The following is a 19,433-nucleotide window of genomic DNA, read 5'->3' on the forward strand; positions in this document are numbered from 1 at the left end:
ATCGGCCACTTCCATGCTCCACAACCCTACTCACCATTTGTCTGTGCAATCCACCAGAGACTGCCGATGCTCAGGGTCAACCAGGACGCGGTGGGCACCGACCAGCATCTCATCTTGGCAGAGGACAAAGTTTGAAGACACCTGCCAGGTAGGAGTGATTGTACATCCCCCTTTACGCAATATTTAAAGCAACTTATACAATGTTTTTGGTTTTAATTCTCTTCCTACATCCATACCAAATAGAGTAAAGATGGGCTTCACCATTTCGACTGGCTAGAATAGATTTATTGTACAAAGCAGGTCCTCCATATGCAGTACAGTATGATTTTGTTTTGAATTACGATCAGATAAGTCGCAACCTTTTTTCACATTTTTTTTTCGTATGCAAAAGGTTCCTCATCTCCCAATGTTAAAATATAGCTGTCCTCAGCAATACTCCACTGGCCAATGTTGGCAGTTGTTTTTCCATGTACTAATGCATTGTGCGCCGCTCATGTGCCATATTGAGACCATATTTAACTTTCCACACATTATATACGTTCTCGATTTGTTCACTGCTATGACATCAGGCTCGCATTGACAGACTGGAGCTCATCTGTCCCTTTATGGTGCAGTCGCTTTGGCAGATATCTGATCCGATTCTTGGAGACCGTTTTTTCCTCTTTGCACTGCCATGACCCATATCAGTGCTCCAAAAAAATCTCAATTGTGTCACTTGTAAATCTAGCCAAATAATTTCAAAAGGCAGTGGGTCAATTACACTCGCAAGAAAACTGGTTTAACAGGTTGAAATGAGATTTAAGAGCTGGAATTCTCTGTCAAATTATACTAATCAGGATAATGTTTTTTAATCAGTGCTTAGTGAATGACTAAGGAGTAAATGTTAGTGAAAATTTTATCACAACAAAAGCTTGCTAATAAATGGGTAAATAAAAAAAATATGGATGAATTATTGTTTATCACATGGACTGTTTTCATTTATGCTAATGCATGTGCAATTCAGCAAAAAGACTCCAATTTGTGGCTTGATCCCACGCTTGTCTTCTAGAAATGTCCATATTCTCTGGTTGTGCCCTCAGCAAATCGTCCTTCCAACTTCCAAACCCACAATACTTGGAAGAAGACTGCTCTCATTACTACTATTTTCCTTCTGGTCCGTCAGAGATGGGGCTGTCTGTTGTACAATTTTATGCTCTCCTTATCGGCTTCTCTTTCCACCCGTGGTAATTGAGGCTGGCAGTATGCCAGTGTGGAGTGGGGGGGGGCTGGAGAGGAGGAAGGAGAAGAAGGACAGAAGCGCAGGCGATTGAGGGAGGGCCTTCTTTCATTCACCACACAAAACCTGCATTTGTTCATGCACTTTCTGACAATCCTGGCCTGCGAACAGTAATGATCACTAATCCCTCTTACTGAGAAGGATTAACAGGAATTTTCACAAGATCTTGGAACACTTACAGGTAATATCTTGCAAACATTTGGGATGCTATGACACCTGTGTTTGGGGAATTCTTATATGCATGGTGGTGTGTGTCGAATGTATCAGTGCAGGTTGTTTACTCATGCAAAAAAGGTTACTGAATTTTATTGTAGCTAACACAGCTTTGATTTAGTCTTGCAAGGGTGGCATATTGAAGTCATTACATACAATTATCAGTACCAGTCTCAAATGATTTTTTCGTGAATTTGTGCAAGCACATTGGCATCAAATAATGACTTGCAAGTATTGTAAAGTTTTTTTCTTGCAAAGGTGACCATATGATGCAGAGCATATGAAGGGCAATGATCAATAAGACTTGGAGCAGTAAATATAAAAATTGGCCGGGCTGGTTGGAAGGCAGTTGGACCCCTCAAAGCTAATGATTACAAGTCTTTTGGATGTTGAGTAGATTTCGAAGGAGAACGACTAACATGACTTGGCATTTCTATGTTGCTTGAAGAATCTGGCAGCTGTAAATGTCCATGAAGTTGGCCACGGTTCAGCCACAGAAGTTGTTGATTTTGGAATAGAATAGCTTTCTTTTGCCAAATTTATATCAGATGCATGCTTTATAACATCAGCAAGGCAACTGGATTTACTCTTTGGTGTGAAACTACTCAAAATACAGATACAGTACGAAGTGAATACAACTCTTCCGGGTCTAATACTGTTGTTCGTATGTTGCATTACAGTAGGCAATGAATGAATGGATGAATGAGTAGGGAAATGAATGAATGAATGAATGAATGAATGAATGAATGAATGAATGAATGAATGAATGAATGAATGAATGAATGAATGAATGAATGAATGAATGAATGACCCATAATATTCCAGAGCTCCACAATTCATCGTATATGCATTCATTTTCAGTAGTATTTGTCCTCACGTGAGTTGAAGTCTTCCCCAGTTGATTTGGGGCAAGAGGTGTGATATACAATCACTTGGAGTAGTTTTTTAATATTTTTGTTACAGTTGAGAATGTTAAAGGTTATCTCTAGAGTCACAAAACTACAGAGAACCTGAACAAATTAATTGAATTTTCCTTTAATTAGAACATTTTGGAAGTCAACTATCACTACATAATGGATCGTTTTCCATTTTAGAGGTCCCACTGTGATATCATTTGAAATATGACAAACAGTTATTGCTGCCAAACGTAATTCTGGACCAAATGAATATTAAAATAAGATTTACATCAAAGATGACAAAGCACTGGCTAATGATATGCAGCAGTCATTGCTGGAATTTATTCAACTTTTGAGTGTAGCCCAAGTTGAGATTTCATTAGATAATTTTCAGACCATAGCCCAAGGCTGTAAAGAAGTCTTTCCCAAAAATCAATCCAAATATAGAGACCTGTAAGACATGCATAATATTGCAGCGTGAGTTCACTTTAGTCTTCTATTCCTTGCTCTAAGCTACACTCGCTCATCATGAAGTAGTCCTACATGTGTTTGGAACCGGCGGAGGCTCGTGAATTTGACTGTCCGACTGTGTAAATGAAATCCATGTGGTGTGAGCAGAGGTGTAGAAACAGTGCGATTGGGAAAAGTTGTTGGAGGGGAAAGTCATCCAGGCTGCACCTTGCCAATGAGGGGGGGTTTCCAACAGTCTCCCCCAAATCTCTAGTGAGGAAAATTCTGAATAAAATGGATTTCACAACCAGTTGAAGCATGTTCAAGTGTGTCTCTTTAGTGCTGCGTGAACATTGTGGAAAAATAGAGTTATGTGAATACTGGAACCTTTCCTTTGGTTGGACAGAAATGGATGAACTTAAAAGGCTAAGGGTGAAATCTCAGCTACTGTTTGGTTGATCTTAATGCGTCATGATCTAAAATGAGATTTACACTATTTCCATTTATATGCAAATGTTATCTGTTCCAGAAGTTTTGTTTCTTACAGTGCATTGCAGAATATCTGGTCCTCATTTGCAACTGCTTCCTTTAAGCATGTCAGCAGTTTCTCCTCCTCAACATGTTTGAAGCCATCATTTCGTAAGGCAACCGCAGAAATGACTTAGATGATTGAATGTCTGCTGTCGGCTCACATGTGACTCAGTCATCAGCTTGCGTATTAGACTGCATCTCTAATTTCATGTTGGACGTCATAATAAAACCACATTATGTTCAATAATGTGAGTAGCTTGCCCAGTGAGGTTAATTGAGTCTTGCATAATTACAGCTGAGCGATATTGAAGGGCCTTCAATGAAGGCCAATGCCAATCTTTTTAATTTAAAGTGCTTTCTTTAATAACATTTGTTTAATGGTTAAACAGAATACATTAATGAATATGTAGTTGCACAATGTGCTTTTTTTTTTTTTTTTTTACCTCTATTGGGGCCATCCAGACTCCTGCAATTCAGAGAGACTACGCTCAGCAGCTAAATGCTATAATCATATAATTATGATGTCGAAATGTGGTATAAGAAATGCGGACAACACAGAATGATCACAGGTCCGGACTTAACGTTTATTGCCCTTGAAACATGGGATTTAAATTGCATTTTAAAATGTGGTAAAATAAACGGAGTTTAGGCCAGTGATTGAGAAAACATTAGTAGGAAATATTTGAATGGCAAAAACAGTTCATTTAATATTTGGTCCTTGTTAGCACTTCTGTCTCATAGCAACAAGGCTTTAAATCTCAGTCTGTGAAGTTTGCATGTTCTCCCAGCAGTTGTGTGAATTTCTACCTAAAATCTACCTAAAAACCATGAAGGGTGAAATTCCTTGGGCATTTCCATATTACCAGTTAATCTTCCCTTCCCTGTCTCTGTCTATCCTGCCCTCACGATATCAGAGATGTGGTGGCCACCGGGATTTTATGAAAATTCCATTTCAATTTGTGCTTTCACAGGGAGCTCCAACAAGTTTGTCGTCCAACTAAAAATGTTTCATTTGAATAACGGTATGCTAAACAGGGGGGGAAAAAACATATTACACTTAAGAACATATGAAGGACAAGTATTGGCAACAAATTTACGGGGAGGTTATTTATAACTCTTGGACTAAGTGCATGCTTAGATTTGAGGGATGAACTGGTAATCCCACAGGAAACATTGAGCACTAGTTCAAGGGTAATTGTGGTTTAGAGGTTCAATAGACCATTCATTTAGTAGAGCTGATGGTGTCATGTAAGGATGTGCTGGATAACGTCAGAGAGGAAAATGCTTTCGTGTGCTAAGGCGTCGAGAGCTGAGAAAGAGGATTGATGTGGCTCTGATGTTTTTGGCCAGGAAGAGAGTTGAGTTGAATTCACTTCCCGTCTTTCTGAAGGCTGGCTGGCAGTAAAATGAGTTGATTTCAATATATAATAACAGCGTCGACCGAGTTACTTCCAAAATGCAGTAAATTATATACTGCATTGCTGTTTTTTGTCAACCGATTAGTCATAATATAACAATTAGTAACACTCCCAAAAACAAATAGAGAAATATGACTTGGCATTGTAATGAGCTGAAATTTATTTTAATGCTTTTTACGAGGTGCAACAGTGGAGCCGAAGTTTATTCAGCTGGCCAAGTCAGACAAAAGTTGCCAAAACAGGATGTTACAGTTTCTAAGATGCACACTTAATCTGTACCTTACGCACGTAGGGTGAAAAACCCGGCTGTGTGAAGTTCTGATGGATGCTACATGTTTTCCCCTTTTTCTACAGGTGCAACTGGAAGTTAGAGCTGCTACACTATGGGTTACAAAGCTTGTGTCTTAAGATGCCTATGTGTGATGCTTTTATATCGGCTTAACGCAGCACAAGATGAAGACCTAAGAAGTAAGAAGCTCTTTTGTCTTAACGTGTCCTCACTTTCGCTAAGATTTTGCTTTATGTTTTCTTCAGGTTGTAGGACTGCGGCAGGTGATTTGGTATTTATTGTCGATGGTTCCTGGAGTGTCGAAGATGTCAACTTTGAATTAGTAAAGCGGTGGCTTGTGAACATAACCAAAAACTTCAATATTGGACAGAAATTTACCCAAGTTGGTGTCGTCCAGTATACCGATGATCCCATTTTAGAGATACCTCTGGGGAAGTATTCAACGAATAAAGCTCTCATCAAAGCGATGGAATCCATCGAGTACATGGGAGGAAACACGAGGACAGGCGCGGCCATTGAGTTTGCTACAGACAAGCTTTTTGGCCTCTCTGAGCGTGGCCCGATGGGCGTGTCCCGGATTGCAGTTGTCCTCACCGATGGGAAGTCTCAAGATGAGGTTTGGAAGGCAGCAGAGGCAGCGAGAAAAAAAGGAGTCATTTTGTTTGCAATTGGTGTGGGGTCGGAGACGGAGGAAGCACAGTTGAGAGCCATCGCAAACAAGCCTTTTTCAACGTACGTTTTCTCTGTTGAGGACTACAAAAGTATTTCCAGGATCATACAAGTCATACGACAAAAACTGTGTGAAGGTAAGAAGCTGCTTGTTTAGCGGCTGTTTGCACAGCTCAGTGTCCATCCATCCATCCATCCATCCATCCATCCATCCATCCATCCATCCATCCATCCATCCATCCATCCATCCATCCATCCATCCATCAATACATCCATCCATCCATCAATACATCCATCCATCCATCCATCTGGGATCTAGGGAAGAATCCAGAGTTCTTTGAGAATACCCATGTAAGCCCAAGGAGAACATCCAAACACCACACATAGTTCCAGTCGAGATTCAAATCCAGATCTCCCGACTGTGGGCCAGATGTGTTCACCACTATGTCAGTGTGCTGCCAACACGACAGCCACAAGGATGTTGAGCTACTGAACATGCATGCAGACCACCATTATGGCACAACTCCCTCAGGAATATGCTTATTCTGGACAAGCAATTGCTACGTTTGCATAGTGTTTCATCAGATACTACTTCACTGGCATTCACGTTACAACGTTTAAACTTTTTTTCCAGTCAATGTAAATGTGGATCTTTTGGACATGCGCCATCAGGGTCTTTTATAAAGCAAACATTCACACGTCGTCTAAAGTCTTCTACTTTTCATTTACCCCGTACTGCAAACTATTGAGTTTCAAGTCTTTGTTGAAAGTGTTTCATTTATGTGAGCGTGACTACTTAAATATCAAATGAGGTTTTCACTACATCCTCTTTTTTCAGAGACGGTTTGTCCTGCAAGAATACCTATTGATTCTAGAGATGAGAAAGGATTTGATATCCTACTCCATTTAAATCTGGCCAAAAAAGCCAAGAAAACAAAAGGAACATATCATGGCACTAAGGCCTATGAGGTGACGTCTCGTATCGACTTGAGTGAAGCTACAAGGTGATCAAGGGACTTTTATTCTTTTGCATTGTATTTGTGTTTTCAAAGCTGAGGTATTCTGTTATTCCAGATTACTTTTCCCTGATGGCCTTCCACCATCGTATGTATTCGTTGCCACTCTGAGATACAAGGGATCGGTGGCATTGGAAAAGTGGGACCTGTGGAGAATCCAGACACGTGACGGGAGACCTCAAATGGCGGTGACCATAAATGGACTTGATGGCACCGTCCAGTTCACCACAACCAGTCACTCACTAAGCGGAACGCAAACAGTTACATTTTCTCGTAACACTGCAATGGTACGTACGTGTGGAGGAGGGATTGCTGACATTATAGCACTTGTCCTTATTTGGGGTGGATGCGAGCTTTCAAATTTTTGATTGTTTTGTTCGTAATATCCATATTAAATATATTTTTTACTTAGACTAATTGAAAAACTAAACAGTCAATACATATGCACCCATTTATGAACATGCACTTCCATAAATTACATAAACATACTTTGTTGTTTTAGAGGCTCCCTGCTGTCTGTCAGGCACAAAGGAGAAAGGCTGTTGAAAAGTTTAACTGTAACAGGTTAATGTTCATAGCAGTTGTGCTTAACCAGAGGCACGTTGTCGCACCCTCCTTGCAGAGTTCATTAGCGCTTCCTTCAGAACGCTGGATGGGTCAGTTCCAATCATGATTGCGCAAACTGTCTTGGGAGAAAGAAAAAGGAGTGTGGGTTCTCCCACTATTTCCCCTGCGCTTAAAGAAAATACAGTAAAATATTTGAGCTTTGAACTTGAGCAGCTGGTAATATAATAAAGACTTCAAAATGGTTAGAAGAATAACAGAATATTCCTGGAGGCGCTGATGGATTTTGACACGTACACTCGCCACATTTCACTAGTCTTGCTTAATGATTTTGACATGTACTATACCATCACATGTAAATGTAATCCACTTATATTGTGAATTACTGGTACTGACATTATTGTTAAATTTTAAATCAAGAAAAAGAAATACTGTACAATAATACGTTCTCATATACATGTATTTTTGTTTTATTAAATCATAGTTTTTTTCCATTATAATCATTAGTGGGGACAAAATATCAATATTGTGATATTGTAGCAGTATTTCTCACATACGGTATCTATAAACAAATAATATTTATGTTTTGGTTACTTTATGTATGTTTAATGTGCAAAAAGTCATGACTTCAAGTTACATATTAGATCCATATTGTGATATGTGATGTGATGTGATGTGATGGTTTTCTTCCAGTATCAATTATCACTTTTTGATGATAATTTCCTGCTGTTTTTTGCATTTGTTTTATGCCCAAAGAATCTGTTTGATGAGAGATGGCACCAACTACGACTATTGGTCACTGAGGAGGACGTCACTCTTTATGTTGATGACCTGGAAATCGAAATGCTGTCTTTGGAGCCTCCTGTTGGCATTTTCATCAATGGAAAAACTCAAGTTGGAAAATACGTCAGCAAAGAAACAACAGCACCGGTAAGCACTGTCAGATTGTTCAAATTTATTGTGGAACATATTCTGAACATTTTTTTTAATGTACTGTTTTATAACAGAAAATCCTTGTGGTTAAAGAAAGGCTTTTAAACAAAATGCCCTTTAATCAGTTCAATGATGATAAATCTCTACTGTTGTTACGCAACAGTGATTCAAAACTCTTCTGATACATATGTAAACGATTTTACTGTTTGCATATTGTGCCAGAAGCTACCATTGTGGTTACTGGAGAGAAATTACTTCCTACGGCCACATCTTCCATGAGCATAAAGAGGTCATTTCTGCCAAATGATACTATACTGATTATTTTGTGCTGGGAAACCAACAAAAAGGTGCATCAGGGCAGCAATGTAATTTCAACCTACAAATATTCAAGTCTCTTTTGCCATAGCTAGTAAAATCATTACAAATAAAAAACGTTTTGTTTACATGATAACTGATGCCAAATACTCTGGTGGGACATTCTGGAGCCAATTTACCACTAACCTCACAAAAAAAAAAAACACAAAGTAAAATTTTGCATTGGTTTGCATTCCATCTTTTTTGAGCCTCCAAGGCTTGAATGGAGTCACTTGCAGTCTAATAAATACTGCATCTCAATCAACCACCAGGGCATCCCCTTGAACTAGATAAGACACTAATTAACTATTAAAAAGACACTAATTACTTTTCCCATCAGAATAAAATGGTGATAACTGTAATTACCTGCCATTACGGACACTATTGTTCAGAGAACAGCCACACTCTGTCGGTGACTCATTTGCTGACAAAAAAGCAGCATTTATCTACTTAAACTGCTTCCCGCCTGAGGAAAATTGATGCATAGATGAAGCCCTCACCTCCATGACACAGCTGGATTTAGTAGAATAATAAACACTCTTTACTCTTTGAAAACCCTTTTTTATTTGGACTTATTATTCTATAATTTAGTAGTGTCAAGGCACAAATATCAAGATTACACAACTACAAGTTATCACTTTTGTTGTTTTGACTTATATTTCATTGTTATAATTGTGTTTTGTGACCAATTTTGTTCAGTTTGAACTTCAGAAGCTCCGTATCTACTGTGACCCAGAGCAGAACAACCGTGAAACTGCATGTGAAATACCAGGAGTGGTAAGTACAAGACTTGGCATTGTAATTTTTCCTCCCAGAAGCAGCAAATATAACTTCTTCTCACCTGGTTCTCACTCTGGGATCGACATCTGTTTCCACGATTCAATTTTACCATCGGTTAACCGCACATTTGGCGTGAAATTATTCTGCCATCCCTTACCTAACCATCACATCAGGTAGTAGATGAGTCAACTCAGCAGAAAATCAAAGTAACATTTTGTAAATTCTCTTATTTGTTGGAAGTGCTCCTAATTGTTATCTAGCCATGCAATTGTTCTGTTGTCCCATCATTATGTTGTTTAGTACTCACTGTTGCAGACTTAATTGCTACATTACAAATGCAAGACAAATTCAGAAGGCTACACGTACAGATGTTTGCTAATTGTTATGTCTTTGCGTTACATCTGCTTTTCATTGACGTTCTTATAAGTCTACTTAAATATTTCTGTGGTAGATGCATCCAATTTAATTTTATTCTTTTTTTGGAATATACAGATATAAAAAGCATTGTGTGAATTTCAAAATTTTGCTCTTACCATTAATACAAATAATACTTATTTGTAATGACAATATGGATTCACAGCCTGTTCCATAGAAGTATAGTTTGTTAATGTATCAGTAGAACTTATTAATGTACACGTATACTATATATTTCAAGATATAAATGTGCATACATAAAAGAGCTTTCTTTTTTGCTCTTGCAGTGTTCTAACAGTCCAGATTATGCTGAGCCAACTCAAGAACCTTGTGTCTGTCCTCCGGGACCTCCAGGACTTCCAGGCATGAAGGTCAGTTTTTCCAAATAAAGTTTCTTATTGTCCTCTTTGAATATTCCCAAAACGTCTTTGGTATTTTAACTGCTGCACATATTCTGCAATTTACAGCAGATTAGTACATTTTCAAGGCCTTCCAGGGGTGGTGATACAAGTGTGTTGTTTTTCCAGTTAATGTGTATCGGACAGCTTGTATTCAAAATATTTACAAGAAAAGGCTGCTGCGTGTGATTATTATGTCTTTATCTTGCGACATTGTGAAGCAGTATGTAGTTCATCATCCAAGACTATTCTTATACACTTTACACTTGCACACGCTTATACAACAGATTTACCTTTATATTGTGATTTATCCTTGTGTAAACAAGTGATGAATTGTAACTTAAGTTAGTCATCACGAGGTCATAACGAGAGAAAAAAATATTTTACAATTAGCATGACATTTAAAGTGCTCATCATGTTTTCTTTAGGGTGAACCAGGAAATGAAGGCAGAGCAGGTCAACCTGGACGTGCTGGTGCTGATGGTAAGCCTGTGAGTACTACATAGTTCAATATACAAACATACCCCCCCCCCCCAAAAATAACCACTAATTTACAAACATTTAAAAGGAAAAATAGCTGATGAAAACAAACATGATCAAAAAATGTCTCATCAATAACATGATCAGTAAACCAGGTTTAACTCAGACGTTTGTACTTTTTCCCAAATGAAGGGGGTGCCTGGCATTAGAGGAAATCCAGGCTTTCCGGGTATACCAGGAATGAAGGTGATCAATATTTCAATGACAAGATTAATGCGGTCGCAAAATGCATTGTGAAAATGTACGTTCTATTTGTCAGGGTCAACGTGGGACCGATGGGTTTAAAGGAGAGCAGGGGAGGCCCGGTGTTTCGGTAGGAAGGTCAAAAAAACCATTTGTGGCATTCCTGTTTCTTTGGCATTTGTATCCCCCAACAAAACACATTTGCAATGCCGTTCTGTTCGCTCAGGGTCAGAGAGGTGTGCCAGGATTAACAGGGCCACCTGGGCAACCTGGAGAGAAGGTATTCATATCTTTCAATCCATTCATGCCATTTTAGCCTATGTTGCACTTTTCTGTGAGTGTTTATGAGAAGATTCCACTGCATACATGGGAATCCATGCATTATTTTCTGTTTACTGTACGTATATTTCCATGAAGCAGGCTTCAAGGTAAAAAAACAATCAGAGTTGGATCACTCAAACCATGTCGCGTAAATCTTGCCTAACTGTCGTGTCCTCATCTACTTTGCAATGGGAGTTGTTAGTTTAAATGAAACCAAATGACAAACACATCAATGGAGGTTACAGCTGTTGCAAATCAAACTGACTGTGTAGCTCAAGGAAAGGAAATCATTATAAGCAAAATACAAGAAGCAAACATTAACATGACTTTACACGTTGCACAAGTTGTGCTTATTTGTGTCCGTAGCAATACAATTCAATTCCAAGTGAAACGGATGCCGCTCCGAAGATAAACTGGTGAATTAACAGAAAATCCCTGCAAGACACATTTAGCGTTTGACATTGTTGCTTTTCTGTTGTCGCCATGTGTTTTCAATATAAAAGCAGATCCCTTGAGAGCAAGACACACTTAAGATTGTGTTCTATTTGCTGACTTAGTAATTCTTGGTTCTGTTCAAGGTTTGCTGTGTGGATGGGAGATTTTCCTTGCCACTGTTGCCAAAGTGCATCTTCATGTGGGATTTGTTGGAATCCTGTAATGTGTGTGGAGGATGATCGTGGATCTGTTTCACATTGAAAATGTGGTGAATTGGCATAAAAATATAACTAAATTTCATTCTTGCCATATACCCGATATGAAATTGTTTTTAGACCCCACTGAGGTACGTTTGTGGTACAGATGTGATAAAGACTTGATTTAAGACAAACACACACAGGAAACACGGGCAATTATTTTTTGACAGCTTGCGATACGTTTCTTATGAAAACCAACACTTTCTTAACAAAATACCTATTAGTCCCCACAGAGAGGTGTCTGACAGGCTAATCTCTTTGACATCCACTCCCACTTAAAGTCATCAGCAAAAAACATCTCAAATGGCTGTATAAGAAATTAAATGTATCAAATTGTTGAAAAATCTGTACCTAGCATCCCTGAGTCCGATGTGTCTTAGTGGGATTACAACCTCTTTCAGTCACATTGAAAAAAGAAACAAAACTGAATTCATAATCGTATGTGACACATTGTAGTTTAAACAGAATGCATAATTGAAATCGATAAACAATTACAGTCAGGCCATCAGGAAAAGCAACTTCAACAAACATGATATTTTCTTCGCTGTTTGTGCCTGGTGTGTTAGTTTCTTTGATGGAAGAAATGGTTCAGTGAGGTGATGTGGTGCTTGCTTGCGATATGAAGAATTCCGCAAGCTGTCCTACTTTTGTTATATAGTCTTGCTCGTATATTGTACTGACTTTGGAAGAGCAATAAAAAAGTAATCTTTTTAAATCCCAGAATGACAAACTGAGCATTGACAGGGATTTTCGAGGGATTTTCCATGATATATCGAGCCCCATTCCCACTGCATACAAGCACATCTGCAACATCTGCCTTTTGCAAATTATTTTTATTTTGAATGGCCACCCAAGGGTGGAAAGTTTGTCTTCCTGGCAAATATCTATGTAGATCTACAGAGCGTGGATCTAAAACTGCTGAACATACAGTAAACCCAAAGGCAAGACGCGATAGTGCAATCAAATGTCACGTTTGTCAGGACTGTGGCTACAATGTTCAAAAAGCACTGGAAATAAATTCACCGTTATTACACCGTCAGGATTTAAAAAGCAGCTGCACTAAATTAAATCCAACAGTTCAACATTCACCACATAACCTACAGTAGACTTTAGGTTCCAATTTAAATATCAATATCCGAATTCTTGAATGTATTTATAATCTTGCAAAGAAGGAAGAATAGCTTTGGTAATTCTTCTTTGGTAATGCAGTTAGCCGTAACTCCATAAAAGCTTGCTCCATAAAAGCTATAAAAAAAAAAAAAAGTGGAATCATCCGAGAAACAAGCCCAGTCAAGCTCAAGATCTTGTCATTATTGCTTGTCATAATCTCTCTAAATCTTTACTATTGTCAGGGACCAGTTGGATCACCTGGACAAGTCGGGATGGCGGGTGAACCCGGAAAAACGGTGAGTGTGGTAACACCAAGCACTACCAATCGCTAGTCGCTCACACTCTTGTTAATTTACAGGGAGAGAAAGGAAGTCTTGGACCTGCCGGGCCTCGAGGTTATCAAGGAGCACCTGTATGTATCAAAACAAACACAATATAGTTATTCCATCAACTAATGTCTTAAAACCTGTTGCTGTCTTTACAGGGTGAACCTGGGAGAGATGGAAAGGATGGATTTCCTGGACCACCTGGTCTTAAGGTCTTGTTTGTTTATACGGTGCAAATATTGAGGAATGAATACAATTATTCTGGCAGTTTGGCAAAATGTGCAAGTTCCTAGAAGACTATGGTGTTCCCAAATGTTGTTGAGGTTTGGCAGCCACGGGTATGTAGTCATAGAGATCTGGCAATAACCTTTTCCCTGTTTTCAGTGATTCTGCTTTTAGTAAAATACTAGATATTGCATGGAAAATCAAAACCACACACGGCAATTGAAGTTAATTGAATTTATAAAGTAAAATCTGGTAACTGTGAGGCTATTGTGTCATTTCTGTGTGTCTTAGCCATGCAGCTGTTTTTAATTCTTTTTTTTAATTGAAGGGCGAAAGTGGGGCCAATGGCATCCCTGGTCTCGATGGAAGGACCGGCCATACAGTGAGTCAGAACTGCAACGTTTTTAAAAAAAAAAAATTGCAGGATAAATCGTCATTTATACACTGTATTCAATTTTGGAATCTTTCCAAAATGAACATTTTCTGAGAGGAACTGTTGTCTTTTCAGTGTGCACTTAGAGATGGTGAAATTTGGACCCTCTATTGTCTTTGAGTCACCAGACTCCAAAAAGTTACTGTTGCCTGTCCCCCAAAATGATGCTTTTGGAATGAAGAGTAGCTCCAGGAAGTGTTTTGACAGCATCGTAAAAATTTGTTAGTAAGAAATTTGATGGATTATACAAACTGCACGTTATTGATGCACTTTTGACTCCATTGGGTAAAATGATGAGCATGGAGAGTACCCTTTACAACATAGCAATATCGGGGTATTTCCCCTGTAACGCATCCCAGGACAACCCTGTTATGTAAGAGGTTTCTGGCTCTAATCGAAAGCCACAAAGTGACTAATCGAGGGAAAGCTGTGCTGTTCTGGCAATTCTGTTTCTGGAGGAAAGTGTTTCAAGTGGGCCACAATCCCACTGCTCATGATTAGAAGTCTTGTCCAGAGTCTATGATGGGTCTATAAAACATGACTCACTTGCTCCACAAGGCTACAGGCCATCCCCAGGCACCCATGAACAAAGAGTCTATCCACAGAGACAGATTTAGTGCATGATAGCATCCGCATTTTGCTCAATCAAGTCCAACACGCATGCAAATAATTCACCTATACAACACTAAACGTAACGTATGCTGGTCTTCTCTGGCAACTTGATCAATCGGATCATTGACTTGTACTTGTACTGTCAAATACTGGATTCTTAGCTGGGGAATCTCACAAGGAGTTCTGGAACACTCAATAGAAAACAACAACAAAAAGCTTCTCTGTGGGATTTACTGACTGGGCTGCTCACCACAAAAATGTTCAGTGTGCTTTTTATTGCATTTATATTGCTGTCATTGTTTTACCCAACTGAATTCTAAATAGGGTTTAATTTCTTTCTTGCAAGCACCAGCACATTCTGCATGTTTATCATTTCAATCCGTTTTGCAACATAGCCATGATTTGTCACTTTTGCTTAGTGCAACATACAGGTCAGTATACATAAGTGTGCAGCTGTGCAGACCCATTAAACATATATGCATATTTCTTTCCATTGTATTTTCTTGGCTTGCATTGTAAAACACATATATCTAATCACATTATTTTCTATGTATTAGGGTTTGCCTGGTTCGCCAGGGATGGCTGGTCTCACTGGACAAAAAGTGAGTTTTTGCCTTTCTCTCACTTCAGTACATTCAATTCTTTTTCATTTGATTTTTTTAATCCTGTACACTCTCCCTCAAGGGAGAAGCTGGTTTTCCTGGATCAAGGGGTCCCCAAGGATCAGATGGATTACCTGTAAATTCATGTTTGACCATTAATTTAAATAATAGTACATGCTTGTTCTGAAGCATTTTTCAAATGTATGGTTTTATTCTCTTGCAGGGGCAAATGGGTCCTTCCGGTCCACCTGGTTTAAAGGGAAATATTGGTCCAAAGGTATCCATAATAAGTTAATATCATAATATGTAACACCAAAATAAAATGTTCAATCCAGCATAGAAATAGCTATGTAAAACATTATTCATGCTTATTATGAGATTAATCGAATCAAATAAATAAATAGATAAATAAATAAATAATCAAATTTATCAACGACAATGATGCACATACCCTAGTATGTCCATGTATGTCCCTAGAAAAGCACATGTAGTATGAAAATGCATAATGCACTTGATAATGAATGATGTGTTTCTGCTGTCTGTAACTATTTTCACAGGGCAGTAAGGGTGAAATTGGAAGTCCAGGTAAACCAGGAATACCAGGTTCTATGGTACGCTCTTACTATCACTTATCTTTTGATAAATGATGACATGTTATATATATCTTTTGGATGTGAAAAGAATCTAAATTCCTGATTTCCTTTTCTTTGCTTTTAAAGGGGAGACCAGGTAATCCTGGACAAGCAGGTGTTCCGGGACACCCAGCGGTGCCTGGCCTAAAGGGAAGCAAGGTATTTGCGCGGCACACCGCGTGCAATGCCTATTTCATTGTCAGTCCAGTGCAAGGTGCATTTGGCACAATGCACAAAGAGATACAGTATTTAAAATAATATTTTAGTTTGTCCGTAATAAAATGCGTTCTTGTCTACTCTATTAGGGAGAAAGGGGACATGCAGGTGAAAGAGGAGATATGGTAAGACAGCAAACAAACAAATTCTGACTATTTTCCCTCAGTGAAAAGACCATATCTTACTTTTGAGTGTTGCACTGACTATTTTCCCTTAATGAAAAGAGCATATCATACGTTTGAGTGTTGCACTTCAGAATTCATATTCTGTGTGCATCTTGCCAACTTTCAGTCACAATTTGCTCAATTTATTATGACTATGTTTTGGTTTCTGAAAAAAAAAAAATTTGGTTTGGCATCAAAAACAGCATGCATCGACAAAATATCCAGCAACGCAATCAATAAAACATAAACTCTAGCTGCCTGCGGTGAGTGTGAATAAGATGTCTCCAAGAGTATCCAAAATAAGAAAGTTTACAAAATTTTTGTGGTTATTCAGCAGTATTTCTTTTAGTTTTATAAGCATGTGAAGGAAAATAAACAATAAACAAACATTTAAAGCAATTGAAACTGTGATTTAATGCTCTCATTTAATGATAAAATGTTAACTCCTCCCTGTGCCTCAAGTAAATATTATTAAATGTCTTTTTCTTTAAGGGAATAAAAGGTGAAAAGGGAGCAGACGGAAAATCAGGGAATCACGTGAGTTCAGTTTGACCCCCAGTTTCATGAGGCATTTTTTTCCCAACCTGTATGCAGCCAAGGCACACATTTTAAATTAAGAAAAATGGCACAGCACCATTTGACAAATGTTACACTTGAAGAAATGTTCCTTTTGTTCCACAGGGGTCACCAGGTCTGAGAGGACTAAAAGGGGAGGTATGTAGTCCTGATCACTCTCGGAACCGTTGTCCGATCATTTTTAACACTGACCTTGTGTTTTTCCTAGAAAGGGACAACGGGGGATCCGGGTCAGAGAGGCCAAGAAGGTCATATGGGCCGCCCTGGGCAGCCAGGTCAGGCAGGCCAAACGGGACCCAGAGGACCTCAGGGGGATACAGGTCCTGCTGGACAACCTGGCCCGGCGGGAAGATCTGTATGTCTTGCAAACATTCACGTCCAGTGTCTTTCCACATGATGTATGTTCATGCTTTTTACTTGCGTTACTCCAGGCAGGTGAAATTTCAGATATGCACATTCGACAAGTTTGCCGAGAGATTCTTCAGTGTAAGTATATCAGCACCTCTTGACTTGGAAGCAATCGTTTTAAAACGTACTCATGAAATATTCTCTCTTTAAATGATCGTAGCTGAACTGCCATCCATATTGCTGAGCCACCAGTCAAGCAACTGTGCCAGTTGCCATGGCCTCCCTGGATCACCTGGCCTTCCAGGTCTGGCAGGGCCCCAGGGCGTTAGGGGACTACCTGGTCTATCTGGTGCCAGGGGGCAGCCAGGCTACCGTGGTCATCCAGGGCTACCCGGTATTAATGGAATAAAAGGTACAAACAATTTGGATTCATTGTAGTCTTCTCCTGTTATTGACGAAACATTCAACAAAGATCGTTGTGCATGTATGTTTGTAGGAGATCCCGGGCTTAAAGGTGAAAAGGGAAGCCCAGGGCGCACCATACACGGGGACCCAGGACCACCTGGGCCTCCAGGTAAGATGCTTCATCAACTTTTGTTTCTTCAGCCTTTCCCTTTGCTTGCTTAGTCATGTAGCATGAATGGTCTGTACGTATATGTGTGTGCCCGAGTTAAGTTGCTGTGCAATAGGTGACTTATTTGACAGAGTGTTATCCTCTAATGATGAAAAAGTCATTTTATCTTGACAGGTCAAGTAGGTCCTCAAGGTTATGGCAAACCGGGTGCTTCAGGTCAGCCTGGACCACCGGGTCAAAACGGAGCAGAGGGTAAAAGCGGTAAACCCGGCGCACCTGGCCATCCTGGAGTGTGTGACCCATCTTTATGCTACGGTAGCATGATGAGGCGGTCCTACAACAGCAAAGGACCAAATTATTGACAATCTACCAGTGGGAGACTGGTGTGAAGCAAACAGCCATTCTCAGGAAGATCTCACCCTTAGAGTTGTCCTCTGGCGCAGGAACAAATTGACCTCTTCAAGATATCAACGATAAATGTCAAAAGGCTCTGCGCGACTATTAAATTGCCAGTTTTGTGATGATAACAAAGGAGACAATGAATCATTTTAAATGTATCAGTGAGGAGAAGGGTACCAAAGAATTTCCAATGCATTTTACCGACCATGGAACGCAAAGTGGACAAAATATGGCTTGGTGATGACGACAGAGAGTTTGATGTCCCTTTGAAATTGATGACGAGAAGACAATCGCTACATAAGATTGTGAAGCTGACTTCAGGAACATCCGATTCGCCTGCAGGTGCATGAAGGTTATATTCTCTCGAAATTTGATATTCTTCGTTCATTGTGGTGAAATTAGAATCATTACAGAACAATGGGCAAATGATTCCTTGCAACACTCTTTTGCTTTGTTTAGCTTTGAAACTTATGTATGCTTGGGTTGTATGGCTGGTACATGATCCCATATTGCCCCCTGGTGATGGATGTCTGCACGATGGACCCTTAGTTGATTGCTTATCACGTGGACCAGTGTTTTCCAAACTGTGACCACCCCACCACACTATAACTATCTCACAGAACAGCTAATTAGTAAGTGAAAACCTATTTTGAGACTGGATGGTCAGGGGAAAAAAAGAGGACAATGCTTTTAATAAATTGCTAAGCGGTCCATGTTTAAAAACGTGTTTAAGAAACACTGATTAAATGCTCAAAGTCAAACTACATTCCCAACAGCCATAATTGCGTAATGGACAGTATGTACTGTATATTGCATTAAAAAAAAAATCAAACTTGTTTAATTGGCTGCCCGTAGCTAATCACCCAGCGGCATTATTTTGTTTATAAAGTGTTATTTATGAATTAACTTTCTATACAATCATCATGATATTACACAATGAATAGTAATGATTGTAATATAGGCTGGAAATATGTTTTCAATACTTAGCGGTCCCTTCATTAGTGTAGTAAATATTTGTATTATTTATAATTCTGAGTCATAATTGTAGTTTTTTAGCATTGTCATGATTGCCTTTTTGTATTTTTTAATGGTGCAACTCGTGTTCAAACATATTCAAATTAAACAGTTTTTCAGATTATGTTGTCTTTATTTTAAGAAACGAATACCACCGCTCTGCTAGTTGTGACAATCTTAAAGCTCATCTTTTCACGTTGCTCAAAAATTCAATTCACTACAGACACTGGCTTGGCCCAAAATGCTTCCAAATATCCCAGAGACG

General features: G+C 39.1%; 1 protein-coding gene across 2 annotated transcripts; it reads left to right on the forward strand.

Moving 5' to 3' along the window:
* The first annotated feature begins 1,361 nt into the window (after positions 1–1,361).
* col21a1 (collagen, type XXI, alpha 1) lies at positions 1,362–19,250 on the forward strand. Of its 2 annotated transcripts, XM_088385045.1 has the most exons (29): positions 1,362–1,457; positions 5,139–5,252; positions 5,319–5,879; positions 6,581–6,746; positions 6,817–7,045; positions 8,079–8,252; positions 9,309–9,386; positions 10,091–10,174; positions 10,630–10,692; positions 10,874–10,927; positions 11,001–11,054; positions 11,151–11,204; positions 13,290–13,343; positions 13,406–13,459; positions 13,532–13,585; positions 13,927–13,980; positions 15,201–15,245; positions 15,328–15,381; positions 15,469–15,522; positions 15,803–15,856; positions 15,965–16,036; positions 16,183–16,218; positions 16,750–16,794; positions 16,939–16,971; positions 17,042–17,188; positions 17,265–17,319; positions 17,402–17,593; positions 17,678–17,755; positions 17,930–19,250. In XM_088385045.1, the coding sequence occupies exons 2-29, from the start codon at positions 5,168–5,170 to the stop codon at positions 18,115–18,117; spliced, it is 2,871 nt and encodes a 956-aa protein (XP_088241171.1). In that variant the 5' UTR covers positions 1,362–1,457; positions 5,139–5,167; the 3' UTR covers positions 18,118–19,250. The 2 variants fall into 2 exon arrangements, with proteins under 2 accessions (XP_088241171.1, XP_088241172.1); XM_088385046.1 differs by lacking the exons at positions 17,678–17,755; positions 17,930–19,250 and having other exon boundaries at positions 17,046–17,188; positions 17,402–17,570.
* The last annotated feature ends 183 nt before the right edge of the window (positions 19,251–19,433 follow it).

Source organism: Syngnathus floridae, chromosome 9 (genome assembly GCF_059516105.1).
Source record: "Syngnathus floridae isolate MCC-2025c chromosome 9, RoL_Sflo_1.0, whole genome shotgun sequence".
NCBI lineage: Eukaryota > Metazoa > Chordata > Actinopteri > Syngnathiformes > Syngnathidae > Syngnathus > Syngnathus floridae.

Excerpts from the sequence above, each read along its gene's own strand:
- col21a1 (XM_088385045.1), top strand. The coding sequence starts at position 5,168 with ATGGGTTACAAAGCTTGTGTCTTAAGATGCCTATGTGTGATGCTTTTA. Across the intron at positions 6,747-6,816 it reads GACTTGAGTGAAGCTACAAG|ATTACTTTTCCCTGATGGCC; the intron begins GTGATCAAGGGA and ends CTGTTATTCCAG. Across the intron at positions 10,175-10,629 it reads CAGGACTTCCAGGCATGAAG|GGTGAACCAGGAAATGAAGG; the intron begins GTCAGTTTTTCC and ends TGTTTTCTTTAG.